Source organism: Bufo gargarizans, chromosome 4, assembly GCF_014858855.1.
Source record: "Bufo gargarizans isolate SCDJY-AF-19 chromosome 4, ASM1485885v1, whole genome shotgun sequence".
NCBI classification, from domain to species: domain Eukaryota; kingdom Metazoa; phylum Chordata; class Amphibia; order Anura; family Bufonidae; genus Bufo; species Bufo gargarizans.
Window position 1 is genome coordinate 151723928 of NC_058083.1, and position 20549 is coordinate 151744476.

The window sequence follows — 20549 nt, forward strand, 5'->3', positions numbered from 1 at the left end:
GCAGATACCCACAGCTATCTAGCAATGATTGATAAAAGAGATGATGATTAATTGATTAAAACGACAATGGTGATAATGATAATAAATACATATAGAAATATAAATATAAACATCCAGATCTCATCTATAACCAGATAAATAGATATATATGTATATATATGCAACCAGACAAAAATATATATAGGAAAAATATATTAAAAAAAAAATATATATATATATGCATATATATACATACATACATACACATATTAGACATAAAAGATTTTTCATTAAATATAAATATGTATATATGTTAGATACACCCATACATAATACATAGGATATAAGGTCAAACGTGTTGGATAAATGGACACAAAAAATGAAAAAATAATAATAAATAATAAATCTATTGAGATGGATGATAAGACAGTATGTTGTTGATATGCAAAAAATCTGGGCGTATAGGTGATAATGAGATTGTACCAAAAGTGGCAAATACTTTTTAATAGTTGGAATATTCTAGACATTCATTCAAACCGAAAGAGGATAGAGTGTTTAGTGTAAATATCCAGAACATTTCCTTCCGGCATAGCTGTTGATATGATGAGGTGATGGTTTCTAGGGGTGTGACTGAGACCGGTTATGGAGCCCTCGTGCCTCTCGGAGAAATGTCGTGATATGCTGTGTGTCGGGACTTTACGTTTGATGTTGGACCTGTGCTCGCACATTCTTTCTCTGAGGATTTGTGTGGTCCTACCGACGTATTTTAAACCGCAAGGGCATTTTAGGAGATATATGACGTTTCTGGCTCCGCACTCTAAATCCTGTTTTATCGTCCAAGGGCCCAAGGGACCCCCTGTTTCGATGGTTTTAGTCCCATGTGTAATCATTATACAGCATTTGCATTTTTTGATGCTACATTTAAAACACCCTTTTCTTATTGGCATTGGAAGGATTGTCCTAGTAGGGGCTTTGAGTTTGGGGCAGGATGGGGCGATGATGTTTTTGATGGTCTGCGCCCTTCTAAAGGTTATGGACGGTAGTTGGGGTAGTATATTTTTGAGGATGGGATCTTTTAGCAGGATGTTCCAATGCTTCGAAACCACCTTTCTGATGTTTTGATGATCTCTGTTATATCTGGTGATGAGGTTGCATTGGTATCCTTTCTCGTCGGTATTTTTTGGAAGTGGTGGTTTCAACGCTTCTCTTTGGTCTATTTTTAGGATCCTCTGGGTTGACTCTTTGATTAGACTTTTGGGGTAGCCTTTTTCCAGGAAACGATCTTTAAGAATTCCTAGTTGTGTTTTGAGGGTCTTTTCACTGGAACAGTTTCTCCGTATTCTTTTCATTTGCCCGTACGGTATATTTTTCTTCCATTTGGTGTGGTGGCAGCTAGAGTATTCTAGGTAGCTGTTGGCGTCTACTTTTTTAAAGTGGGTACTGGTGGTGATCTTGTTGTTGATGATTTCGATCTGTAAATCTAAAAATGTTGAGTTCTTGGAGTCGGATTTGTGTGTAAATTGGAGACCCCAGTCGTTCTGATTTAGCATCGATATGAAAGGCATTAAGTCCTCAGTGCTACCCCCCCAGATCAAGATAATGTCATCAATATATCGGCGGTAAAAATGCACATCCTTATGGGATTGGAGACCCAAGGACTCTTCAAAGAGTCCTACGAACAAATTTGCGTATGAGGGTGCGAATTTTGTACCCATAGCGGTACCCCTTGTTTGGATGTAAAAGGTATCCCTAAAGGTGAAAAAATTATGTTCAAGAATAAATTGCATTGCGTTTAGAATGAATTATTTCTGAGGGGAGGACATTTCTTGATCCAGTTCCAGGAAATGTTTGACTGCACGTAGTCCTAAATCATGCCGGATGTTACTGTAGAGAGATGCCACGTCAAGTGTGACCCAAATGTAGTGATCCTTCCAAACTATATTGTTGAGGGTGTTTATGAGGTCTGCGGAATCCCTTAGGTAGGAGGGGAGTTTCTGTACATATTTTTGTAGGAATGTGTCGACATACGCTGAGAGGTTAGATGTAAGTGAGTTTATGCCGGAAATGATTGGTCTACCGGGTGGGTTGGTGAGGGTTTTATGGATTTTAGGTAGGAAGTAGAAGCGAGCAGTGGTGGGATGATTGGGCGTGAGGAATGTTTTTTCTTTTTTGTTTAGAATGTTTTGGTTATAACCAGAGTCTATAAGTTCTATCAATGTTTTTTTGAACATGGCCGTTGGGTCATCTATGAGGACTTTATAGTAGGTTTGATCAGAGAGGATTCTAATGGATTCCTGTATATAATAGGAAAGATCCATAATTACGACCCCTCCTCCTTTGTCAGCGTTTTTTATTACGATATTTTTGTTTTTCTTGAGATCTGTCAATGCTCTTTTTTCTCGATTATTGAGATTGTTTGGAGTATCGTAGATTTTGGATTCTTTTAGGCTTTTTAAGTCGTCTAAAACTATATTAAGAAAGCTCTCTAAATGGGGGCCTCTGCTTTGTAGTGGATAAAAAGAAGACTTGTTTTTTAGACCTGATGGAATGGGGGTATTTGTTGGATCTTGGTTTTGGGCAGATGATACCAAATCTTGGGTGGTGGGGGGGGCTGGACACTGGTAATGGTGTTAATAATGTTTTTTGTGTCGACTCCTGGTGGGGGTTTTTCTTTTTCTCCTGAGATGATTTCTTTGATGGCAAAATGTCTTTTGAGTGTTAGTTTTCGTATCCATTGATTCATGTCAACGAATAGTTCAAAGGGATCAGCGGTGTTTGTGGGGCAAAAAGAAAGTCCTTTACTGAGCACACTAAGTTCATCTGTTTTGAGTTCATATTTTGATAGGTTGAATATTCCTTTGGTGTCTTGTGGTGTATTATTCTTTGCAGTTTTCTCCTAGTGTGATGGGAACTGAGTTATCGGGTCTATGGTTTTGTTTATTGGTGTAGTGAGCGGTTTGAGTTTTCTCTTTTTTGGAGTGTTTGGTTCTTCCCCCTCTACATCCCCTGAATCGTTTTTTGTCCTTTTTCGGGACGGAGGAACGGGACTGAAAAAATGAGTGATCTTGAGGTTTTGGGGGTTGAGGGTGGGTGTGAAGGGGATGGGGCCTGTTGGAGTGAAAAAGGGGCTCAGGACTTGTAGGCTGGAGATTGTCTGTCTGGCCGGAGGGGTGTGTTTGTTTGGTGTTGGTGAGATTTTCCCTAAAAAAGGGCTTTCGGAGAGATTGGAGGGTAAAGCTAAAAAAAATTCTGATTGGGTGGTGGATACTGAGTGTGTTGAAATGTCATTTATGGAAAGTTTGGGTCCTGTAAGGATGGGAGATGGATGAGGTTTATTCGGGGACGCTCCACGGTGGAGTATGCCGGAAGTTCCGGTTTGCGTTCCACCGTGGGCGCACTATGGGAAGGGGGGATACACACCCCTTTCACACCCGTAAGTGGGGAGTATTTTACCCCCACCAACCCCACAGGTATATAATAGCTACCGATTTTACTGATCAAGTAAACTAATGTTTTTTGAGACTATGAGGTCGCCACTTCCGGTGCGTTCCACAGTGGAACGCATGCAGAAACCGGAAGTGACATAATTCAAAGCCGTTTTTGACGGTCTTTTTGGCTGTTTTCCCATGCTATTTAAACCCCATTTTATATGTTGAATGTATATGCTCCTGATGAAGGGGACCCACTAAGAGGCCCCGAAACGCGTTGAGCTGCTCACTCCCCCAAACCCTGGCTTTTGGAATAAAGAATAAAAGAAAGAACAAGGACTCGAGAGTGATCTCTGTTCATTTCTAAGACTCTACTGGCGATCCAGGCGCAGGAGGTGTGGTGTGGGTGTCTTGAGCTTTATCCCACATTACCCTCCTGGGTGAAGTGAGTCACTAAAATTTTGATTTTATACTTTGATTTTATGTACAAACCTACCTTTGTTTTTACTATTTGTTTTGGTTTTTACTGTTTGTTAGATCTTACCTAACAAATACAAAATCGCTATCTTTGGTTATATACCTCCACTAACCTAGACACTAGGGATTTTGGCGCCCCCCTGTTGGTCCTTTTTCAGCGTCCCCACGCTACCCCACTCCTTTCATTTCAATAAGTATTAGAGCATCCGAAACATGTAGACCTTCTTGCCATGTTGGATTTTTTTTTCTGTGTGATATTGGAATGAAGAACTACGTCTTTTTTGGAAGCTGGACATCCCGTCTTATTTTTACATAGTTTTCCATTATACTATTGATTTATACAACCTTAACATTTTTAAAATACAGAACACAATCTATGGATCCTGCAAACAATGATAGCGGCTAAACACAGACTAAAAGTGGGCAATGCATATTTGGTAGCTTTTTACTGCCCGACCTCGTTCCCAAAGGAAAAAAATGCATTGCAAAGCATGTACATCAATTGGCACGAGGTGAATAGCTGCTGCCAAACAGATGATCTCCTTGGGGAACAGAGCATCAGATATTTTGAAATGCAACCTGCCATATCCTTCTTTTCCTCAATGTCTTTCATCAGGAGATTGATATGCTCCCCCTCTGCAGTTTTAATATAAAATTACTTTAATGTACTGGCCTCCTCAGTTGCTTAGTTAAAATAGTGCTCCTATGGAAGTCTGGGCTACAGTATATAACAAAGCAGGCTTTGGATGAACACATAATCAAGACAGGTGTTCAGTTGCTAGATGTAAGCAGTGAATATTTTAATTCACCGACAGCAAGCCTATATATTAAAAACTGTTTAAATTTAAAATAAAAGTACATTAAGTATAAAATAAATATTTCTAACCTTGTCTGATGAATATGAATTCATTACAAATAAAATTGGAGACCCCGTATAATTTGATAAGTTAGGACACGACCACACAGTGAGGTCGGGTTGCGGTGATAAATAGTTCCCACAAAGAGCCATTTTTGAGCAAAATCACCCTAGAGCAACAGAAGCATGGTGAAGAGACGTGTGGCCCAGTCCAGCCAGCTTGAGCTGAGCCGAGCAGCAGTCGCTTGGTGTAGTGTGTGACGCACAATGACCAGGAGAGATTTTGTAGTAGCAGAACTGTCCAGCTGCCGAGAGTTGAGGATACCAATTGGCTGTGCTGCACCCATGCCTCCAATACCACTGTTAAAGTGGATATATCATCATTACGAAGATTGGTAAATATGCATACCAGCTAAATACCACTGGTCCCCTGAGTAACACTGTATTTTCTCACTGTGCCCCTTCTATAGAAGCTATGTCCCCTGAAAAAATGGTTTGCTATATGCTAATGTGGAATGACTCGCCAAGGACATGACAACCACTTCACTTTTCGGAGGACAGTGTGTAGCATACAGTATAGCAATAGTATATAGCAGTGGTGCCGAACCTATGGCACGGGTGCCAGAGGCAGCACTCAGAGTCCTCTCTGTGGGCACCTCCACCATGGAAAAAGTCTATGTTGTACCAATATGCCTTAGACTTTTCCTGCCATTCATCAGCACAGGGCACACTATGAACGGCACAGGCAGCGCACTGAATGTAGGCAGGATAGTATAGCTAAATGATAAAGTACTTGGAAGATATACTGTATTGGTAGTCAGGTTAAATTGCCATGTTGGCACTTTGCCATAAATAAGTGTGTTTTGGGTTGCAGTTTGGGCACTCTGCCTCTAAATGGTTTGCCAACACTGGCATATAGGGTGCCATTTTCTTTGGGGACCATAGCTTCAAATGATGGGCCTATCCCTATGCAAGCATTTAGTTCAAAGTTCATAATGAGTATGGCATAATGAGGTGGGTGTCCCTGGATGATTTTTAGGTCTTTCTGGGGCAGGGTTTAATTGCACCAAATTTACCAATTACGGTGTTGAGAAGTATGTTAGTTGGCTCCCTGAAGTATAATTTCATGTATTAAAACAACCAGAATTCTGTGCTGTGTATACTGGAATCACCACTGTCTACACCGATTTGCAGGCTGTGTGCATCAAAACTGAGATTTTCTGGAAGCAACAGCAGGAAACACTCAAATTCAGCTCACTGTCTTCCTAAAAAAAGGACAAATTTATTGTGCTCATTACCTGTTTTAGATTAACATTCAAGCCCTCATGGGTTGCCTTAAGTAAAGCTCTCACAGTGAAGCTGTCCGGATCTTCCTTGTCCCTGATCTGAGATTCCTTCAGTAAAGACTCCAGTTTTTTTCTGATGAAAGATTCTACTTGGTGTTCTGTTGTTCCATTGCTCTGTAAAGGATTAGCACAAACCCCATTAACATGTGCTTCATTCAGTGCTCTAGGCTAATTCATAAAACGCATTCAGCTATGCCAACAACCCAGCACTGAATGCATTTTCTCTATCAAAGCAAATTCAGTATTTGACTCATCTAAAGCAACAAACACACCACTATAATTTACTGCACAAATATAACCACTGCGACTAGGCATGTCCACATGCTTCATACTCCGTGGCGCTTGGCACCTGAGGGCATGATGCTACAGAAAAGGATAATAGTAAAGGATTTAGAACACTATAATCCAGTTCAAGACTGCATAGAAAATTCATGTGAATACTTAGTTCAAGTAGGGGCTTAGGGGAAAGGAATGGAGCTTTGCGTAAAAAGGGGTGGAGCCTAAGATACACCATTTTGCACCAAAATTGCACCACAATTCTGGTGTAAAAATATCAAGTCTCAAAGTAAGCCAACCAATAGTTGGTATAGAGTCAGAGATGTCACATGATGCAGGACACTAGCTCCCATCACAGGTAACACTGCATACCACTGATGTGTATGCCTAGAAGTGTAAAACTGTATACCCTTGAGTTACTGTTCACTAGCTGGTCCACCGTTCTCCTAGCTCTTCCCAAATATGTCTTGGTTACCACTACCCCTTCCTGGGTATTTATTTGGCCAACCATATTGTTTGGGAATTACTGTAGATTGCCTTTGATGTACCCTGCCCACTGCCCACTGCCTCAGACCTATTCTTTAACAACCAGAAAATTTACAAATCTAAAAATGACATCAAATGTTAGTTGTACATGTAGAAGCCAAAATATTTAGGCTATGTCCAGAGATAGCAGATTTTTCACAGAGGAATTTTCATCAGGATTTTGCCACAATTGCATGGAAAAATCTAATTACAAATCGGAGAAAAAAGAGATGAAAGGCAAAATTCATTAACGATATCAGAATTTATATATATATATATATATATATATATATATATATATATTTATATTATTATTATAGTTTTTTTACATAGCCCTTTGACTCTTCTGCACAGATCCTTTTGTATCATGGTTTATTTAAAGAGGTTTTTCGAATATGAAAAATGGTCTATAGCTGAAATGCCTCTGTAAGCCAGTCTCACATGCAGACACATGGCCGTACTCCTGGTGTGCATGGTAATCTCTAGAGATAAGCGAATATCAAATTTTGTTATTCGTTTGCGCTTCGTTCGGTGGTAAAATCTGAATTGCGTTATGTATTCTGTTACCACGGACCATAACGCAATTCTATGACGGAATGCATAATGGAATACCTTTAGAGGCATTCCGTCTTAATAGAAATCTATGGCCTGCATAACGGATCCGTCCCGTTTCCGTTATGCAGGGGAGTCCTCTCCTCCATAACGGAAATGAGACGGATCAGTTATGCAGACCATAGACTACTATTATGACACAATGAATCACGGAATGCCTCTAAAGGCATTCCATCCTAGAATTGCGTTATAGTCCATGGCAAAGGAATCCATAACGCAGTTTTGATTTTACCACCAAAGAAAGCGCAAAGGAATTTCATAACATGAAATTCGTCCATCCCTACTACTACTACTAGATGTCATCCTGTCATCTTCTAAGCCTGTTAGCTCAACTCTAAAGCTTTAAATAGAGGCAATATACCGTATGTGTGAGGGAGAGGAATCATCTGAACTATAATACTTTACATGTATAATCTGACAAACAGCAAGCCCTGGCAGCATGAAAACCACTGTGCTGCAAACAGAGCAAAATTATGAAAATTAAGCCTGAAACTGATACATGTACAGTATATCATTGTGACTAAATGAACAAAAAAGCTGTGCCCGTGTGATTACTGCAAGAGCCTGGCTGGGACTGACAGCTACGGACCCACTGCCACAGCCATATCCGGCCTACTACATGTTCGAGAACCCTGGTGGGACTAAAAAAAAGTTAAACAAAATGTTTTTAAAATAAAATAATTTTGAAAAATATAAAAAATACAGAACGAAAAAAAACTTTTAGCATTGAAAATGCTTTATGTCCAACAATAGAAACAGAAAAAATAAATGTACAAATACACTAATTGGCAGTGTTGCATCCATAACAATCCAAACTATTAAATTATAACATCATTTAATCTGCATACTATCGTTAAAAAAAACAAAACAATGCCAGACAAAAAAGTCTGGCATTGTTTTTTTTTTTTTTTTTAACGATAGTATGCAGATCAAATGATGTTATAATTTAATAGTTTGGATTGTTATGGATGCAACACTGCCAATTAGTGTATTTGTACATTTATTTTTTTCTGTTTCTATTGTTGGACATAAAGCATTTTCAATGCTAAAAGTTTTTTTTTGTTCTGTATTTTTTATATTTTTCAAAATTATTTTATTTTAAAAACATTTTGTTTAACTTTTTTTTTGTCCCACCAGGGTTCTCGAACATGTAGTAGGCCGGATATGGCTGTGGCAGGAATTGTACCCCAAAATCATACTATAGTGTGCACGCATGGCCACCGCTGGAAAAATGAATCAACTCAGCAAAGGAGGCAGTATGGACAGTCACAATACATTAGTAACTGCCTTATATTAAAGGGGTTGTCCAAGTTATTTTTACTGAAGACCTAACCTCAGGATAGGACTGCAGGAACCCCAGTGGTGTATTACTGCCGCCTCCTACTACAGATGGTGTAGACTCTGCTCCTGAGCCAGCGCCATCCCCACACCATACATGAACAACGCTCTGCGTTACCTACCAGTGCCGAGAAACAGAAGTATGTCATATAGCATTAAATGGATAGGGCCCAAAGAAAGGGGTTAATATTAACAGCAATAAATATATATATATATATATATATATATATATATAGCAAACAAATAAAGTAGCAGCACACCACTAAATGCACTAAGACTGAGTATACAGGTGAATATGTGAACAGGGTCAAATACATGACGCCAATATTATTATTATTATTATTATTATTTACTGCAAATGCAGTAAAGAAGCTATTAGCGCATATTATTGATCAAAAATATGTCGGGCTCTTTGGAACTTAGCACTCCTCGCCCATCCCCCAGCCCTTGGTGTTTTTAAATCAGAGTGAAAATGGAGCTGGACCCTCCATGTTAGAGTAGGTCCCACCTGATAAGAAGCAACCTTGTCGCCGGGTAGGTGGGCCCGACATATTTTTGATCAATAATATGCGCTAATAGCTTCTTTACTGCATTTGCAGTAAATAATAATAATAATAATAATATTGGCGTCATGTATTTGACCCTGTTCACATATTCACCTGTATACTCAGTCTTAGTGCATTTAGTGGTGTGCTGCTACTTTATTTGTTTGCTGTATTATTGCCGGGTAGCTTGCACCTGCGATTAGTCTCAGGAGGTGCTGTTCCGTTTTTTGCTTATATGTATATATATCCATTTTTACAAACATTCCCAGTGAGGTATGTGTCATATCATCTGAAGTTCTAATTGAATTCAAGCTTTCTTTTCAATTTATTACTAGAAATATTATGAACGGGACAGAATTACAATTCCTGGCACAGCCATGAACACGAGTGCCGCTGTTTATAAAAAATGCAGATACATTTAGGTGGGCCATGTAGCTTATTTTAGCACTATATTAAATTAATATCACAGAACTGAAGCATAAGTTTACTTACAAAGCAATAACTTAATTTGCATTCCTCTTCTATCTCATCCGCACTGTCCTCATCGGATACCTCCCCCTCCTCAGCATCCTCAGCCAGGTCATACGGCAACTTTTTCCCCTGATAAAATATATAATAGTAACTGATGTACAGACATAGAAAACGGTAAAGTAATAAATTGTTATATCAGGATACGGATGGGAATAAGCAGTAGACCACGTAGAACAAATTTAGAATTTAGCATGTAAATATTATTTTTAATTTAAAAAAATATGGAAATGCCACATCCTGTGAAAGAGAAAGCATCTTCCCTTTTGAGTAGAGGTGTAATAGCCAGTTTACATACACACATTTTAAAGAGCCTCTATCAGCAGCTTCCAGCTGTTCTGCAGTCTAACATTAAAACCTGAATTATTCTGTTTATTATTATTTTTTAACCCCTTAAGGACTTGGCCATTTTTTAATTTCAAATCTGACCAGTGTCACTTTAAGTGCTGATAACTTTAAAACGCTTTGACTTATCCAGGCCATTCTGAGATAGTTTTTTTCGTCACATATTGTACTTCATGACACTGGCAAAATGAAGTTAAAAAAAAAAAAATTTTATTTATAAAAAAATACATTTACCAAAAATTTGTAAAGAAATTGCAAATTTCCAAGTTTCAATTTCTCTACTTTTTTAATACACAGTAATACCTCCAAAAATAGTCATTACTTTACATTCCCCATATGTCTACTTCATGTTTGGATCATTTTGAGAATGATATTTTATTTTTTGGGGATGTTACAAGGCTTAGAAGTTTAGAAGCAAATCTTGAAATTTTCAAAAACCCAATTTTTAGGGACCAGTTCAGGTCTGAAGTCACTTTGCAAGACTTACATAATAGAAACCACCCAAAAATGACCCCATTCTAGACACTACACCCCTCAAGGTATTCAAAACTGATTTTACAAACGTCGTTAACCCTTTAGGTGTTTCACAAGAATTAATGGAACATAGAGATACAACTTCAAAATTTCACTTTTTTGGCAGATTGTCCATTTTAATAATTTTTTTTCCAGTTACAAAGCAAGGGTTAACAGCCAAACCAAACTCAATAATTATGGCCCTGATTCTGTAGTTTACAGAAACACCCCATATGTGGTCGTAAACCGCTGTACGGGCACACGGCAGGGCGCAGAAGTAAAGGAATGCCATACGGTTTTTGGAAGGCAGATTTTGCTGGACTGTTTTTTTTTTTTTGGACACCATGTCCCATTTGAAGCCCCCCTGATGCACCCCCATTTTAGAAACTCCAAAAAAGTGACCCCATTTTAGAAACTACGGGATAGGGTGGCAGTTTTGTTGGCACTAGTTTAGGGTACAAATGATTTTTGGTTGCTCTATAATTACACTTTTTGTGAGGCAAGGCAACAAGAAATAGCTGTTTTGGCACCGTTTTAATTTATTGTTATTTACAACATTCATCTGACAGGTTAGATCATGTGATATTTTTATAGACCAGGTTGTCACGGATGCGGCGATACCCAATATGTATACTTTTTTTTATTTATGTAAGTTTTACACAATGATTTATTTTTTGAAACAAAAAAAAAAAGAATCATGTTTTAGTGTTTCCATAGTCTGAGAGCCATAATTTTTTCGGTTTTTGGGCGATTACCTTGGGTAGGGGATGATTTTTGCAGGATAAGATGACTGTTTTATTGGCACTATTTTGGGGTGCGTGTGACTTTTTGATCGCTTGCTATTACACTTTTTGTGATGTAAGGTGACAAAAAATTAATTTTTTTACACCGTTTTTATTTTTATTTTTTTACGGTATTCACCTGAAGGGATAGGTCATGAGATATTTTTCTAGCGCAAGTTATTACGGACGCTGCGATACCTAATATGTATACTTTCTTTTATTTATGTAAGTTTTACACAATGATTTCATTTTTGAAGCAAAGAAAAAATAATGTTTTAGTGTTTCCATCGTCTGAGAGCCATCATTTTTTAAGTTTTTGGGCAATTACTTTGAGTAGGGTATGATTTTTGCGGGATGAGATGACTGTTTTATTGGCACTATTTTGGGGTGCATATGACTTTTTGATCGCTTGCTATTACACTTTTTGTGATGTAAGGTGACAAAAAATGGTTTATTTAGCACAGTTTTTATTGTGTTCATCTGAGGGGTTAGGTCATGTGATATTTTTATAGAGCCAGTCTATACGAACGTGGCGATACCAAATATGTATACTTTTTTTTCCCCTTTTTTTTTTTACTTTATTTGGGGAAAATAAAGTTTTTTGTATATTTTTACTTTAAACTTTTAGTTTTTTGGGGAGAAAACTATTTTTTCACTTTATTTTTTGTCCCACTTTGGTACTTGAACTTTGGGGAGTATATTCCATTACAATGCATTCCAATACTTCTGTATTGGAATGCATTGGCTGTATGAGTAATACTGTGTGTATTACTCATACAGCTTCCGGGGCCTGTGAGATCCAGGGGGCAATGCGCAATGCCCTCCTTAGACATCGCGCTGCCTTCCGAGCCATCGGGTCCCTGCCACAGCCGCATGGGGACCCGATGGCATCGCCGGATCACCGCCGCAACCACAGGTAAAAGCCACAAACACCGGCGTTGTGACAGGATGCCCGCTGAATGATTTTAGTGGGCATCCTGTTCCTATTATCCCCCGCCGCGCCGAAATGTAAATTTAAACTTAAGGACTCGGGAAACAGGGCGTACCGGTACACCCTAAGTCCTTAAGGGGTTAAGATAGTGGAGTTTCCATGCAAGTATTGGTGCAACTGTCTTAAAGGGGTTTTAGGGGATTTTATACTACAACTGGGCAGGGCACCCATCGCCGAGACACTCACCACTTAGCATAGCAAAGTGTCAGCAGTACTTTCTACATACATCACAACAGCCCTTCTCTGCAATATCCCATACAATGATGTTCATGTGGCATCTGGTTGTGTCCGGTGCTACAACCCAGCTAACAGAAGATAATGGTTCTGAGCAGAACCAAGCTACAGTATCAAACAGAACCACAGGTATACATACAGTATCAGGGACTACAATGCAGGGGCTGTGATTATTTGAGAAGTTTGTTTGCTAAATATATTTTAAAGACTGTTTGGTGATATTGGTCATTCTAATTCTGTCTGTGATGATAAGGTGATGACTGCTGAATAGTGTGATCTGTAGAGATATGCTTTACAGCAGCCAGCGTGGGCCATAGCACAATAGGCAGGAGAGGAACTCATTGATGAATTATATGGGAGTGTTATATATATATATATATACACATATATATATATATATATATATATATATATATATCAGGATTTGCTGAAGTATGAAGTCACTGTACATGTGTATAGCACACAAGAACTTCGGAGGGGCCAGGAGGTTAGAAAACTTCTAGCTAAGTAACAAAGAGCTTAGCTCCTTTGAGGACATCATCAGGAAAAGATGTGTCTTGTTATCACTACCTCTCTTTGTATCATACAGGTGTCGGCCAGGTGCCATGTTGGGAACTGGTTATAGGGGAGCTTGCTCATTTGTTTGTAGTTTTGGTGACTGTTACTTACTGTCTGTGACTGTCAATACAGAGGTCTCTCCCATCATCTATTTATCCCCGTGACTGTGACTAGGGGACATCCTCCGCGTCTGGAGGAAAGAAGGTTTGTACACAAACAGAGGATTCTTCACGGTAAGAGCAGTGAGACTATGGAACTCTCTGCCTGAGGAGGTGGTGATGGTGAGTTCACTAAAAGAGTTCAATAGAGGCCTGGATGTATTTCTGGAGTGTAATAATATTACAGGCTAAAGCTACTAGAGAGGGGTCGATGATCCAGGGAGTTATTCTGATTGCCTGATTGGAGTCGGGAAGGAATTTTTTCCCCCTAAAGTGGGGAAAATTGTCTTCTACCTCACAGTTGTTTTTTTGCCTTCCTCTGGATCAACTTGCAGGATAACAGGCTGAACTGGATGGACAGATTTTTTCAGCCTTATAAACTATGTTATTATGTTACCATAGCTTAGTAAACTTTTATGAACCCAAGTTATGTTAAGTATATTTTTTCTCAGATTTCAAGGGAACTTATGTGTGTGTATATATATATATATATATATATATATACACACACATACGTATACACACACACACACACATAAAACATGAAGTTTGTAGCACTCCAGCTCGTTTGGTGCAAGAGAACAGTATTGTTTATTCCCCCGTAAGTTTATAACGTTTCAATACACTACTGGATGTTTCTCAAGTACTTGAGAAAGATCCTGGAGTGGATTGAAACATTGTATGAATTATGGGTGAATAAACACCATTTTTTGCACCAAAAAGCTACAGTAAAGTGCTGCGGAGTTAATGTTTTCTACTTGAGGTTCCATTTACTTTTGACTTTTTTTTACTGCAGCTTTTTTCTAAATCTATATATTTGGCTTTCGGATTAAATTTATGGAAAACGTAAAAAGTTCATGCTAAAGTGATATTATAATCATGATAAGGTAATTTATGTAGAATCAAGCAATGGTGATTTTCTCATCTCAGACAATTTATTGAAATATAAGCCAACAGTGGTAGGTATATGGCCACAAAAAAAAAAATTTCAATTACAGCTTGACAACGGCGTGTCATGCTGTTCACAAATCGACTTATTGTCTGCTGAGGCAAGGCACCCCACTCTTCTTGAAGGGCGGACCTAAGGTAATTGAGGTTCTGGGGTACAGAGTTATGAGCCTCTACATGGCGACTCAGCTGAACCCATAGGTTTTCCATGGGATTCATGTCTGGATAAAGTTCAGACCACTCCATTTGAGGTACCCCCGTCTCCAGCAGCCGTTCCCTACCTGATGTAACTTTGATGAGCTGGCGCATTGTCATCCATGAAGATGAAATTAGGCCTATGTTGTTCATGCAGAGGCACAATGACTGAGCTTGTCACTGTACCAATCACAAAGTTCTATATTGACTAGACACACCTACACACTGTAACACCACCAAAGGCTCATCTGGTGATAACACTGGCTGTTGCATAGCGCTCTCCTTGACGTCTCTAACATCATTGGTGGCCATCATTTCTGCTCAGCGTCAACGACTTTCATCAGTAAACAGCACTGAGGCCCCCTGGTCCCTCGTCCAGCGTAGATGCTCCCTGGCCCATACAAAACGATAACGCCTGTGCCTGGTGGTGTAGTCAGGTAGTCTTGCAGGTCGTCTAGCATGCAGACCATGCTGATGTAAATGGTTTTGAATGGTCTGACGTGACACAAAGGTGCCTCTCACCTCCCTTAAATGTGCTTGGATTTGTGTGACATTCATCATCCAGTTCCACAGACCATTCTTCACAATGAAGCGGTCATCAGTGTGGGATGTGGCCAAAGAATGTCCACTTCAAAGCCTTTATGCGACTCTTCCAGTCTCTTTGTATCTCTGTTGCAACCTGGTGATGACAATCTGTGACACTCTAACCTCAGTGGCTACTTCCGTTCGAGAACATCCTGCTTGAAGCCTCCCAATGGCGAATATATGATGAAAATTCTACCAAATATTCGCGAAATATCGCAAATTCGAATAATGCCCCTACCGCTCATCACTAATCACTGCAGCACCAAGGCCTACACATCTACCCGGTAACAGTTTTTCACATTATCTGCTAATTATAATTGTACTAATACCTGTATTTTCATCTCTGACCATTGTATATATCCTTTGTGTATATAGTGTTGTTGTCTAGTGTGCCCTTAAGGCGATTAAATATACAGTTTAATCTTGGGTTGTACTGTTATTTCAATCCACATGTCCGTGTCTCAGTTTAACGTTACATGCTACCAGGGCTAGTTCCTGGCCCAATATAATCCTGTTAATGGAACAGGGTTATATCCAACGAGCGACTGGTGGCATTCTACTAGGCTGGCAGGGCTCTGTTTCACTGGGGCAATAAAAGGGCTATCTCAGCCTGTCAGGGATGTGAATGAGTGTTGTGCCACGCAGGTCGGCGGATGGGCCACCCTCTCAACTGTGCCTCCCTGTGCCTGTGTGGACAGGGGGTGACTGAGGAAAATTGTGCCATGCTGAACTTACAAGGCGGGGGTGCGAGGTTTGGTTCGTCACAGTGAAACATTAGGATTCAACCTATCCCATGGTTGAACTTGATGGACTTATGTATTTTTTCAACCGTATTAACTATGTTAGGGTACTTTCACACTAGCGTTTAAATTTTCGGGTATTGAGTTGCGTCATAGAGGCTCAATACCGGGGAAAAAAAACACTTCAGTTTTGTCCCCATTCATTGTCAACGGGGACAAAACGGAGCTGAACGAAATGCTCCAAAATGCATTCTGTTCTGTTTAGTTGCATTCCTATACCGGAGACAAACCGCAACAAGGTGTATTTTGCTTTTCGTCCTGGGATGCGGAGCAAGACCGATCCGGCATGACCCCCAATGCAAGTCAATGGGGACGGATCAGTTTTCTCTGACACAATCTGCTACAATAGAAAACAGATCCGTCCCCCATTGATTTTCAATAGAGTTCATGACAGATCCGTCTTGGCCACGTTAAAGCTCATACAACCGGCTCCGTTCATAACGGATGCAGATGGTTGTATTATCAGTAACGGAAGCGTTTTTGCTGAACCCTGCAGGATCCAGCAAAAACGCTCGTGTGAAAGTAGCCTAACACTCCCGTCAAAAAACTCTTTAAACTGTTCGACTATTGTTCTTGGAAATATCAATTTGAAAAATAATGAAGACCAGTCTGGTTTACCTTCACAAGTATTTTGCCCTTTAAATTCTGGGGGCTGGGAAGTTGTTTGTTTTCTCCAAGTGGAATTGAAGATAAGTCAATTTTGTCTCCAAGTATTTCTTTTAGGTACTGAGCAATTTTCCTTTGCTGTTGAATGTTACAGTGGTTTTCAATAGACAGAATTACAGGATACCTACAATAAAAAATGAATTCACATAACCAGCACAGATACAATTTACCACCACTAAAATGCACAAAATATAGTCACATGCTCTTCAACCTTTTTATAAAATGCATTCAACAAGTATGTAAAAATGTACCAATCTTAGGCCTCTTTCACACTTGCGTTGTCCGGATCCGGCGTGTACTCCACTTGCCGGAATTACACGCCGGATCCGGAAAAACGCAAGTGAACTGAAAGCATTTGAAGACGGATCCGTCTTCAAAATGCGTTCAGTGTTACTATGGCAGCCAGGACGCTATTAAAGTCCTGGTTGCCATAGTAGTAGTGGGGAGCGGTATACTTACAGTCCGTGCGGCTCCCGGGGCACTCCAGAATGACATCAGAGCGCCCCATGCGCATGGATGAAGTGCCATGCAATCACGTCATCCATGCACGTGGGGCACCCTGACGTCACTCTGAAGCGCCCCGGGAGCCGCACGGATGGTAAGTATACTGCTCCCCACTACACTTTAATATGGCTGCCAGGACTTTAGCGTCCCGGCAGCCATGGTAACCATTCAGAAAAAGCTAAACGTCGGATCCGGCAATGCGCCGAAACGACGTTTAGCTTAAGGCCGGATCCGGATCAATGCCTTTCAATGGGCATTAATTCCGGATCTGGCCTTGCGGCAAGTGTTCAGGATTTTCGGCCGGAGCAAAAAGCGCAGCATGCTGCGGTATTTTCTCCGGCCAAAAAACGTTCCGGTCCTGAACTGAAGACATCCTGATGCATCCTGAACGGATTTCTCTCCATTCAGAATGCATGGGGATAATCCTGATCAGGATTCTTCCGGCATAGAGCCCCGACAACGGAACTCTATGCCGGAAGAAAAGAACGCAAGTGTGAAAGAGCCCTTAAAGAGATTGCCCAACTTCAGCAAATGGCATTTATCATGCAGACAAAGTTAATACAAGGCTAATGTATTGTGATTGTTCTTATTGCTTCCGTTGCTGGCTTGATTCCTTTTTCCATCACATTATACACTGCTCGTTTCCATGGTTATGACCACCCTGCAATACATCAGCAGTGGTCACGCTTGCACACTATAGGAAAAAGTGCCTGCCTCTGGTGGCCGGGAACAGGGGAGCGTGCATAGGCTGGCACTTATTTCCTGTAGTGTGCAAGCACGACCACCGCTGCTGGATTGGTTGTAACCCCTGAAAAAGAGAGGGGTATAATGTGATGGAAAAATGAATCAAACCAGAGGCAATATGGACAATCATAAAACATTAGTAAGTGTCTTGTATTAACTTTCCCAAAATGATAAATGGCATTTGTCGAAGAGTTCTATAACCTTATTTTCTCCAAATTTTCCTTTTCGAGTCAACCAATTATTCAGATCTGATTTCAAGTCTGCAACTTCTTGTCTTCTTAAAACTAATCTATGCCATTACTCTTTGTATACATGGGTATGTTCACACGACATCTTTTCCAAGAGAACTGAAATATGAACTCAGATCTGTGCTGAATCTGCCTGAGTGGGCTCCTAACCGTGCCTGCTTCGCTAATCTAAAAGCAGGCGCTTCATACAGTATTAGAATGTATTGGCCCCGATGAGCCGAAGTTATTGCTTCGCAAAGTCTCGCGAGACTTCAGGTAATAACTTAATAAATTAATTTGTACTGTAAAAAAGCATTTCCCGAACTCAGGTTCAGTTCCAAGTGGTACCTTGGATATACAATTTCTCTGAAACGATTTTTGGCACTGGAGAAAGGCTTTCTTTGAAGGGGCTGTCCAGGTTATTAATATTAACCACCTCAGCTCCCCTAGCTTAAACCCCCTTAATGACCAGACCACTTTTTACAATTCTGCACTACACTACTTTCACCGTTTATTGCTCGGTCATACAACTTACCACCCAAATGAATTTTACCTCCTTTTCTTCTCACTAATAGAGCTTTCATTTGGTGGTATTTCATTGCTGCTGACATTTTTCCTTTTTTTGATATTAATCGAAATTTACCGAAATTTTTGCAAAAAAATGATATTTTTCACTTTCGGTTGTAAAGTTTTTCAAATAAAACTACATTTCTATATAAATTTTTCTCTAAATGTATTGTTCTACATGTCTTTGACAAAAAAAAATGCAATAAGTGTATATTTATTAGTTTGGGTAAAAGTTATAGCGTTTACAAACTATGGTACAAAAATGTGAATTTCCGCATTTTGAAGCAGCTCTGACTTTCTGAGCACCTGTCATGTTTCCTGAGGTTCTACAATGCCCAGACAGTAGAAACACCCCACAAATTACCCCATTTCAGAAAGTAGACACCCTAAGGTATTCGCTGATGGGCATAGTGAGTTCATGGAAGTTTTTATTTTTTCTCACAAGCGGAAAATGATTTTTTAATTTTTTCTTTTTTTTCTTACAAAGTCTCATATTCCACTAACTTGTGACAAAAAATGTAATTTTACATGAACTCACCATACCCCTCACGGAATACCTTGGGGTGTCTTCTCTTCCAAAATGGGGTCACTTGTGGGGTAGTTATACTGCCCTGGCAATTTAGGGGACCTAAAGCGTGAGAAGTAGTTTGGAATCCAAATGCGTAAAAAATGCCCTGTGAAATCGTAAAGATACTCTTTAGAATTTGGGCTCCTTTGTGCACATAGGCTGCAAAAAAGTGTCACACATGTGGTATCGCCGTACTTAGAATAAGTAGGGCAATGTGTTTTGGGGTGTGTTTTTACATATACCCATGCTGGGTGAGAGAAATATCTCTTTAAAAGACAACTTTTCCCATTTTTTTTATACAAAGTTGTCATTTGACAGAGATATTTCTCTCACCCAGGATGGGTATATGTAAAAATACACCCTAAAACACATTGCCCTACTTCTGAGTACGGCGATACCACATGTGTGACACTTTTTTGCAGCCTAGGTGCACAAAGGAGCCCAAATTCCAATGAGTACCTTTTAGGAGGGCATTTTTAGGCATTTGGATTCCAGACTTCTTCTCACGCTTTAGGGCCCCTCACGGAATACCTTGGGGTGCCTTCTTTCCAAAATGGGGTCACATGTGGGGTATTTATACTGCCCTGGCATTTTAGGGGCCCTAAAGCGTGAGAAGAAGTCTGGAATATAAATGTCTATTACGCATTTGTATTCCGTGAGGGGTATGGTGAGTTCATGTGAGATTTTATTTTTTGTCACAAGTTAGTGGAATATGAGACTTTGTAAGAGAAAACAAAAAAGAAAAAAAAAACAATTTCCGCTAACTAAAAAAAAAAATTCTGTCACTGCGGTGGGGCGGACTGAACGCAAGTGTGCGGATCCGCAAAACACATACGGACGTCTGAATAGAGCCTTACAGGGGGGTGATCAGGGAGTCTATATGGGGTGATCAGGGGTTAATAAGTGACAGGGGGGTGTAGTGTAGTGGTGTTTGGTGCTACTTACAGAGCTGCCTGTCCCCTCTGGGGGTCGATCCAAGCAAAAGGGACCACCAGAGGACCAGGTAGCAGGTATATCAGACGCTGTTAAGAAAACAGAGTCTGATATACCTTTCAAGGGTTAAAAAAAACCACAAAAAAAAACGCATCTACAGCCTGCCAGCGAATGATCGCCGCTGTCAGGCTGTAGATGCACTCGTTTACCTCCCGATCCTGTGAACGCGCTCTCCTGTGTGCACGCGTTCACAGGAAACCTCGTGTCTCGCGAGATGACGCGCCGGCGCGTCAAGGAGGAATGAATCGACCGCCTCCAGAC

At 40.1% G+C, this 20549-nt stretch overlaps 1 protein-coding gene across 1 annotated transcript in view; it reads right to left on the bottom strand.

Moving 5' to 3' along the window:
• The window catches only part of PLCH1 (phospholipase C eta 1), a 263641-nt gene that overhangs the window by 60066 nt on the left and 183026 nt on the right, over positions 1-20549 (bottom strand). Inside the window, exons 10-12 of the mRNA XM_044290631.1 lie at positions 16638-16809; positions 9875-9982; positions 6039-6200 (exon numbers count right to left, since the gene is read on the bottom strand). Of these exons, the coding sequence (XP_044146566.1) occupies positions 6039-6200; positions 9875-9982; positions 16638-16809 (442 nt within the window). The remainder of the gene's footprint in view (positions 1-6038; positions 6201-9874; positions 9983-16637; positions 16810-20549) is intronic.